This window comes from Macaca fascicularis, chromosome 16 (assembly GCF_037993035.2).
Source record: "Macaca fascicularis isolate 582-1 chromosome 16, T2T-MFA8v1.1".
NCBI lineage: Eukaryota > Metazoa > Chordata > Mammalia > Primates > Cercopithecidae > Macaca > Macaca fascicularis.
Genome location: NC_088390.1, coordinates 87636768 through 87645969, shown reverse-complemented (window position 1 = coordinate 87645969; position 9202 = coordinate 87636768). Strand labels below are relative to the sequence as shown.

At 58.0% G+C, this 9202-nt stretch overlaps 1 protein-coding gene across 6 annotated transcripts in view; it reads left to right on the top strand.

Moving 5' to 3' along the window:
* Nucleotides 1–2171: 2171 nt before the first annotated feature.
* Nucleotides 2172–9202, top strand: part of CEP131 (centrosomal protein 131) — a 38255-nt gene continuing 31224 nt past the window's right edge. For all 6 annotated transcript variants that reach the window (XM_074020864.1, XM_045376529.3, XM_074020863.1 and 3 more), the window contains exons 1-2: nucleotides 2172–2390; nucleotides 5012–5205. In XM_074020864.1, the coding sequence (XP_073876965.1) occupies nucleotides 5029–5205 (177 nt within the window). In that variant the 5' untranslated portion in view covers nucleotides 2172–2390; nucleotides 5012–5028. The remainder of the gene's footprint in view (nucleotides 2391–5011; nucleotides 5206–9202) is intronic.

Genomic DNA, 9202 nt, shown 5'->3' with positions numbered 1-9202 from the left:
GTAGGTCGGTGCGGTGGCTCATGCCTGTAATCCCAGCACTTTGGGAGGCCAAGGCGGGTGGATCACCTGAGGTCAGCAGTTCAGAAGACCAGCCTGGCCAATATGATGAAACCCTGTCTCTACTAAAAATACAAAAATTAGCCCGGCATGGTGGTGTGTGCCTGTAATCCCAGCTACTCAGGAGGCTGAGGCAGGAGAATCGCTTGAGCCCAGGAAGCGGAGGTTGGAGTGAGCCAAGATCATGCCATTGCACTCCAGCCTGGGCAACAGAGTGAGATTCCATCTCGAAAAAGAAAAGAAGTAAAAATAGCTTGGCAGTTTCCTTTTTTTTTCTTTCCTTTTTTCCTTTTTTTTTGAGACAGAGTCTTGCTCTGTCGCTCAGGCTGGAGTGCAGTGGTGATCTCCGCTCACTGCAATCTCCACCTCCCAGGTTCAAGCGATTCTCCTGCCTCATCCTCCCGAGTAGCTGGGACTCCAGGTGGACGCCACCAGGCACGGGCAATTTTTTTTGGATTTTTACTAGAGATGAGTTTTTGCCATGTTGGCTAGGCTGGTCTCGAATTCCTGACCTCAGGTGATCCGCCCACCTCAGCGTCGCAAGGTTCTAGAATTACAGGCGTGACCCACCGCGCCCGGCCGGCAGTTTCTTATAAACTATCATATGATCCAGCAACCCCACTGCTGGGTATTTACACAAGAGAAATGAAAAGTCGTGTCCACACAGAAGCCGATGAGTGAGTGTTTATGGCAGCGTCATTCATACTTGCCAAGCACCAGGAACAATCTCTGCGTCCTTTATTTGATGAATAAAATAAGCAAATGTGGTTGACACTGGTTACAGGATACCACTCAGCAATAAACAGGAACCAGCATGAATCTCAAAATGGAAGTGGTAGAAGCCAGACCCACAGGCTACGCGCTGCGTGACATCCCTTTTGTGTAACATTCTGGAAAAGGCCGCCTCTAGGGATGGAGAACAGAGAGAACTGAGCAGCCGCCACCAGCGGTCAGCAGGTGCGGGATCCGGAGGGAGAATGTTCTGTAACTAAGTTACACAACTCGACTGCGCACCAAAAAATGTGGATTTTACTGTATATAAATCAAACTTTGTATTTTATAGAGCACTGGACTTTTTAAAAAGCGGGGGCAGGGGAGACCAGTGTGCTGTGACTTTTAGGGGAAGGATGGTTTCCCTGGAGAGGACACGGGCGGGATCCCCAGGGCTTCCGGAGGGAGGGGAGTCACAGAGCTGCTACGCACGCGGCGCAGCGTTAAAACTTTGGAGAAGGGGCCGGGCGCGGTGGCTCAAGCCTGTAATCCCAGCACTTTGGGAGGCCGAGGCGGGCGGATCACAAGGTCAGGAGATCGAGACCACCGTGAAACCCCGTCTCTACTAAAAATACAAAAAATTAGCCGGGCGCGGTGGCGGCGCCTGTAGTCCCAGCTACTCAGGAGGCTGAGGCAGGAGAATGGCGGGAACCCGGGAGGCGGAGCTTGCAGTGAGCCGAGATCGCGCCACTGCACTCCAGCCTGGGCAACAGCGTGAGACTCCGTCTCAAAAAAAAAAAAAAAAAAAAAAAACTTTGGAGAAGGAAGAAAAACAACAAAGCAGAGCGAAGGGAAGGAGGTAGGGAGGTTAGCAAGGCGCCCACACGCCCTCGCGGTCGTACTGGGTAAGGAGGGGAGGCGCGCATGCGGGTGGGGACAGGACGGCCTAGGACAGCAGGGGAGCCCGGGGCCGCGAGAGTGCAGCGGCCTGGGGGAGTCGGGAGCGAAGCCGGGGCCCGGGGCTCCTCGTGCCCTCCCTGGTGTCTCCTTTCCAGGCCCTGCGTGCCCCGCCCACACCTGCCTTTCCCCGCCCACATCTGCCACGCCCCACTCGCCCGTCACACCCCCACTTCACGCCCCGCCCACAACCACTGGGCCCCCGGCCAGCTCCGCCCGCCGCCCTCGGCCCCCCGCCCCCTACATGACCCTCCCCTTTCCAGCCGCGTCCAATCGGCCGCCCGCCGCCGTCGCGTCCCTCAGCTCTCCGCCGCTCCTCCCACGCTTGAACTTCGCGAAGGACAGCCGAGCGGCCAAATGAGTTCCCGGCACGGCCTGAGCGGGAGCGTGAAGGGCCAATCCGGAGTCGGCGCGCGCAGGAAAGGCGGGCCAGCGTGACGGGCTGGGGAGGCGGTGCCAGGCTGGTTGCTAGCTGCCGCCGCCGCTCACCCCGGCCCCCCGGCCGCTTCATTGTCACCGGGCCTCTGGGCAGTGTTGGGGTGGCCGGGCGCCAGGTCGCCGACCCGAGCTTTGGGCGCGACTGGTTCCGCATCACTTCCCGCCGGCCGAATCTGCAGGCCCCGCGCGCCAGGCCGGCTTCGCGGCTGCGCCCCCAGCCCGCGCAGGTGAGGGGGCCCGGGCAAGGGATGGGGTTGCAGGGCGCGCGGAGGTTGGGGGGGTCCGGAGCCCGCGCAGGTGGGAGGTCTTGGTCAAGTGGTGAAGTGATGGGGATCCGGGGCACGCACAGGTGAGGGGGGATCTGGTGCCCGCGCAATTGAGGGAGGGGTCCGGGGGAAGTGAGGGGAGGGGGATCCAGGGTGCCCACAGGTGACGGGGGTCCGGGGCCCGCGCAGGTGAGGAGAGGCTCGTGCCTGAGGGTGTGGGTCCCCACCTCCACCCCCTCCACCTCCCTCCACTGCCCTCCGGTCCCCAGGACAACATGGAGTCCAGTCCTGGCATCTCTGGCCCGGCTGCCTTAAGCCCTAGGGGGACTGGGGAGATGGGAGCTGCCCCGTGGACAAGTGGAGGGCTCTGCTCTGCGCATGGGCTCTGGTCTCGCTGTCTAGGGTCAGGGTCAGGGTCAGGGTCAGGGTCAACCCATCCTGGGGACCAGGTCTGGGCTCTGGTCATCACTCCCCGCCCCTTCAGGTCCTGGGAGGGACACAGTTTTATCCAAGATGTAGTGGCCTCCCAGGCCTCCCTTCTTCTGGCCTGGAGGTTTCCGTGGAGAGGCCGTGTTCGCCATCCCAGAGCCGCTTGCGTGTGGGGCTGGGAGAGCAGAGCCCTGGGCTCCAGGGTCTTGCATGGGTCCAGCCAAGGGTGGACAGTGCCCTGCAGGAGGAGGGTGTTAAGTTCCATCCGCACAATCAGAAGTGCATAACTGAGGACTTGGGCCTGGTCAGTGGCAGGGTCAGCCTCTAGGGGGTAGGGGTATCCACCTCTCCGTGGAAGGGACCTTGGGGGACCTGCTGGGGGGTGCTGGGCTGAAGGAAGCCCAGGGTGACCTCGGGCGATAGGTTGGGTGCCTGCTGGCCCACTGGAGGCCACCGTGGCAGGGAGGTAATTCTCAACGTTGGTCCCTGGCGCCAGCCTCTCCCGTTCATCTGCTAGTTCAGCTGAGCGCCTTCCCCTGCTGGTGCTGGGGTTGCACTGGAGCCAACTGTGTACAACCACAGGAAGGGAGTCAGAGCCGGATGGGGAGTGAAGAGTGATGGGTGCTCAGGGAAGGCCTCTGAGTGCAGGGAGGGAGTGTCCTGAGACCTAGAGGCAGGGGACTGGCCGGGGCCAAGCTGGCTGAGTTTGAGGAGCACCAGGGAGGCAGTGTTGGCTAAAGCCACAGCAAAGGGGCACAGCAGGGGAGCTGATGAGGTCACTGAGAATACAGGGTCAGATCTTGCAGGAGCTGGATGTGAGGTTTTTATTCTCTGTGCCTAGGAAGCTGTTGCAGGGTTTTTGGTAGGGGCACATGCACGAGCTGAGACCCGTTCAGAAAGATCAGCTGAGGTGCCGTGTGGGGATGGGCTGGGGGCTGGCAGTGTTTGCTCTGAGAAGTTCCAAAGTAAGGAAGCCAGCATCCCCAGGCTTATCCCCTCTATCGTCAGAACACCCGTCCCCTGCTGGAATAACACGTTACCCAGTGAGTGCTCGCCCAGTGCAGCCTTGAGGCCTTGAGACCAGCATCTCGTCTGGACCTCACAAAACCACCGCCACTTTTTTTTTTTTTTTTTTTTTTTTGGAGTCTCGCTCTGTTGCCCAGGCTGGAGTGCAGTGGCATGATCTTGGCTCACTGCAAACTCCACCTGCCAGTTACAAGCAATTCCCCTGCCTCAGCCTCCAGAGTAGCTGGGATTATAGGTACCCGCCACCACGCCCAGCTAATTTTTTGAATTTTTTAGTAGAGGTGAGGTTTCATCATGTTGCTTAGGCTGGTCTTGAACTCCTGAGCTCAGGCAATCCACCTGCCTTGGCCTCCCAAAGTGTTGGGATTACAGGAGTGAGCCGCTGTGCCCTGCCAACACGCAACCCCTTTTTAAAATGTGTATTTTACAGAGACAGGCGCGGTGGCTCATGCCGGTAATCCCAGCACTTTGGGAGGCCGAGGCAGGTGAATGACTTGAGGTCAGGAGTTCGAGACCAGCCTGTCCAACATGGCAAAACCCTGTCTCTACTGAAAACACAAAAATTAGCAGGTGTGGTGGTGGGCACCTGTAATCCCAGCTGCTTGGGAGGCTGAGGCAGGAGAATCACTTGAACCTGGGAGGCAGAGGTGGCAGTGAGCCGAGATTGTGCCACTGCACTCCAGCCTGGGTAACAAGAACGATATTCCGTTTCAAAAAAAAAAAAAATCAAATGTCCGTTTTATAGAGGAGACTGGGGCTCGGGCAGTGACTTTCTCAGAATCACGGTGTGGGGTAGATGGCAGAACCCGGCTCACATCGACAATGGCCTGTGGCCCGGGCTCCCTCTGGGGTGCTGCTGGTGCTGCAAGGCACCCACGGGCCTTGCCTTCACCACCTACCTGTCCATTGTCTGGGGCCCTCCTGGACGTTGGGCTCAGAACAGCTCCCTTGTGTTCCTCCACCGGCCAGAGGGCTACATAGGTTGTGACAGGCCTTCCCGGGAAGCTTGGTGGCCAGTGGACCTGGGTGTCCTGGGCCAGCTGAGGCTGGGCTGGAGGCGGTGGGTGCAGGGGACTGTAGTTTCCGCACCCACAGCATCTCATTGCAGCTCTTGCTTCCCCGCTCAGGACCTGCCTTGTCCACCATGAAAGGCACCCGGGCCATCAGCAGCGCCCCGGAGTGCAGCCCGGCAGGTGTGGACCTGAGTCTGACAGGTCTCCCTCCGCCTGTGTCCCGGCGCCCTGGCAGTGCCGCCACCACCAAGCCCATCGTCCGCTCTGTCTCCGTGGTCACAGGCAGTGAGCAGAAGAGGAAGGCGCTGGTGAGTACTGTGGCCTAGGGGTCCGGGCCCCTGCCTCCTGGAGGGCTGTTGTTCGATTGGCATCTGACCCCTGGGTCCAGCTCTACATGTGAACAAGTGCCTCACATCTGGACATGTTGGAGCCTTGTGGCTGTTCCGGGGGCAGGTGGGACTTGAGTCTTACAGGCGTGGATGCTGAATCACTAGAAGGTCAAGCCAGAGCCTGGATTCTTTCAGCACCAGCCCCAGGCCTCCTGTGCCACCGCCCTTTGGATTCGTTTGAATCCTCAAGAAATGGGGTTGGCTGGGCTCGGTGGCTCACACCTGTAATCCCAGCACTTTGAGAGGCCAAAGCAGGCGAATCACCTGAGGTTGGCAGTTCAAGACCAGCCTGACCAAGATGGTGAAACTCCGTCTCTACTAAAGATATAAAAAAAAATTTGCGGGGCATGGTGGCGCATGCCTGTAATCCCAGCTACTCCGGAGGCTGAGGCAGGAGATTTGCTTGAACCCGGGAGGCAGAGGTTGTGGTGAGCCGAGATCGAGCCATTGCACTCCAGCCTGGCGCCAGAGTGAGACGCCATATCAAAAAAAAAAAAAAAAAAAGAAAGAAAGAAATGGGGTTGACCTGGGGCGAGGGTGATGAGCTCCTGGTGGTCTTGGAGAAACCTAGACGGGCGTGTGGGTGTGTGGGCAGCAAGACAGCTGTGGGAGTTTCGGGGTGAGAACTGCCTTTCCTGCCCACCTCTGGGAGTGGGGAGGAGGGTGACCGGTTCCCAGATGGGGGCTGTGAGAGGCAGGCTGGGCCTGCTGCACCCTAGTAGGTGTCTGCCAGGCCCAGTCTTCAGAGCAAGGGAGGAATCGAGCGGCTCTGTAGGGGTTGGGGCAGAGCCTGACCAGAGTCTCGCCTGAGCTTCCGGAACAGCAAGGGCCTGGGAGCCTTGGCTTCGATGAGGCAGCAGGTCTGGGGCTCCCTGCCTGAGGTCCCTGCAGGGCAACACAGCAGGGCAGAGAGAAGGCTCGTGGGGTCCGGAGGGCAGTCGAGGCTTCCCACAGGAACCCCTGGTGTGTCCAGGCCAGGGTTCCACTGTGAATAAAAGGCTTGGACCTTCCCCTCCTTGAAAAAGTTATTCCTGTGTCTGCCCTAAGCTAGAGGTGGGCAGCGTGGGGCCCGCCAGATGCCTAGCCGAGTTCCAGGGTAAGGGCAACTGGGCCAGTAGCCGGCCCTTGGACCAAGTAGGTTCCCAAAGGCTGGGGCCGGCAGGGCGGGGACCCAGGATGTCCTGATGTGTCAGTGTGGCCAGCAGGTTGTCTCAAGATTTGGTGCGTCTCTAGACATTTACAGACATAAGCTGTAAAAATAAAAGTATGCTGCACTGTTTTAGCAGAGGGGTAACCAGCTTGGGCTAGAGCCATCTCTGAGCCCTCTGCCTCTCCTGTCCACATCCCTGCTTCTGCGTCACTGACCCCCTCACCCACCTGCCTTGGCCCCTCCGTTTCTCAAGCCCTAGGTTCATGGCACCTGGGGCAAGGAAGACGCACTTGAAATGGCAGATCTGGGCTGGGCGCGGTGACTCACGCCTGTGATCCCAGCACTTTGGGAGGCTGAGGCGGGCGGATCACAAGGTCAGGAGATCGAGACCATCCCGGCTAACACGGTGAAACCCCGTCTCTACTAAAAATACAAAAAACTAGCCGGGCGAGGTGGCGGGCGCCTGTAGTCCCAGCTACTCGGGAGGCTGAGGCAGGAGAATGGCGTAAACCCAGGAGGCAGAGCTTGCAGTGAGCCGAGATCGCGCAACTGCACTCCAGCCTGGGGGACAGAGCAAGACTCCGTCTCAAAAAAAAAAAAAAATGGTGAAACCCTGTCTCTACTGAAAATACACAAATTAGCCGGGCGTGGTGGCGTGCACCCTTAATCCCAGCTACTCGGGAGACTGAGACAGGAGAGTTGCTTGAACCTGGGAGGCGGAGGCTGCAGTGAGCCGAGATCACGCCACTGCACTCCAGCCTGGGCCAAAGAGCCAGACTCTGTCTCAAAAAAAAGAAAGAAAGAAAGAAAGAAATCGCAGCTCTGTTGTTGTGTGGAGACAGTGTTGTAAAAGTTTCCGGGTTTTCTAGTAGATGGTCATTCGGTGGCATGGACAGGCTCTATCCACGGCCGACCCGGTCACCTAACCACACTCCCAGCCTTTCTGCTGAGAATTGTACTGTTGCTGAATAGAGGTTCAAAGCCACAGCGAGCACTAATCATATTGATCCCTCCTTTCCTGGGCTGGCACCATTGCCCGCTCCTGCAGTGTTGAGTGGCGACTGCTGACAGTCCCCTCGTTCATGGAATGTTCCAGCTGTTCACTTCAATTCTTTGAGCCCCTCGCTCGATCCAAGATGCCCCACCCCTGCATGCCTGTCTGCCTTCTGTCGGGCACATGGTGGGAGCTCAGGAACTGCTGGTGGAAGAGGGACCCCCCGCCAGTGTGTGACGTGGCCTCGGGGGTTTCTGTTGTGCCCGGTCCCCGTCCTCTCGGCCACCTGCCCTGCTACGACTCAGTCTCATTGGGATTCCTGGAGAGCGTTTGTTTTGGCCAGGCATGGCATCACACCTGTACCAGGCGGCACGCGATTCTCTTCCTCCTGGTGTTTGGGGGTGGGGTAGGGTGCTGTCCCCTGGCTCGGAGACCTTCTCAGTGGCCATTGGCCTGGGGTTTCCACTCTACCCCTTGTCTCTAAAGATCTTCCTGGGTCCAGGGCCTGCTGTCCTGGGATTCCCCATCCAGGATGTAACTGCAGTTCCTGCCAGTCTTCTGGCTCAAGAAATGTCGGTGCCAGACTGTAGAGGGTCCCTCATCCTTGCTCGAGCTGTATGCCCACCTGATCCTCTAGCCCCCTAGATCATTATTCTCTCTGGTTCCCTTCCCCGTAAAGAAAAGAGATCTTTAAATCCCAAGAGCACAAGCTCACTGGGGAACAGACATCACTGCACACGTGTCCCGGCCATGGGGGCCGCTTGCCCCTCCCTGGGCAATGATGCCCCCTCCTTCTTGCAGGTGGAGTTTAGGGTTTTTGGCCCGTGACTGGATTTACCATCTGAGCTTGAGTGGCCTTTGCACCGTGGTGTCCGTCAGTGAGCGGAAGCCCCTTTGCCCCTCCCCTGACATCCCTCTTGGAGGCTGTGAAACGGTCCCCAGGAAAATCGAGACAAGATGAAGGGCCCCCGTAATCCATGGCCCTGATGCAATGACTGGTGCCATCGGTGGGATGATTTCAAAACTCCGACCTGTGTTTTTTGAATAGGTCATTCACACGCACCGTTTGGGAAAAGGGAGCTCATTGAGCAGCGAGCCTGTCCTGCCCGATCTTGCGGGCCTCTCGTAGGTGGCCACCGTTCCGCTTCTCCTGCACCCACCCGTGCTCTGGGCACACAGGCATCAGTGATGCTGGAGATATATTGGAACAAGTGCCGTATCAGTCAGCTGCATGGGGCTCCTGCATTCTCTTTTTTTTTTCTTTTTAAGACGGGCTTGCTCTGTCGCCCAGGCTGGAGTGCAGTGGGGCAACCACAGCTTACTGCAGCCTCCACCTCCTGGACACAAGTGATCCTCTCACCTCAGCATCCTGAGCAGCATGGATTACAGGTGCTCACCACCCTGCCCAGCTCATTTTTCAATGTCTTTTTTTTTTTTTTTGAGACAGACTTGCTCTTTTTGTCCAGGCTGGAGTGCATTGGTGAGATCTCGTCTCGCTGCAGCCTCCGCCTCCCGAGTTCAAGGGATTCTCCACCCTCAGATTCCCAAGTAGCTGGGATTACAGGCGTGCGCCACCATGCCTGGCTAATTTTGTATTTTTAGTAGAGATGGAGTTTTGCCATGTTGGTCAGGCTGGTCTTGAACTCCTGACCTTAGGTGATCCTCCCACCTCAGCCTCCCAAAGTGCTGGGATTACAGGTATGAGCCACTGCACCTGGCCTACTAATTTTTAATCTTTTTGTAGGGACAGGAGTCTCATTAGGTTGCTGGTC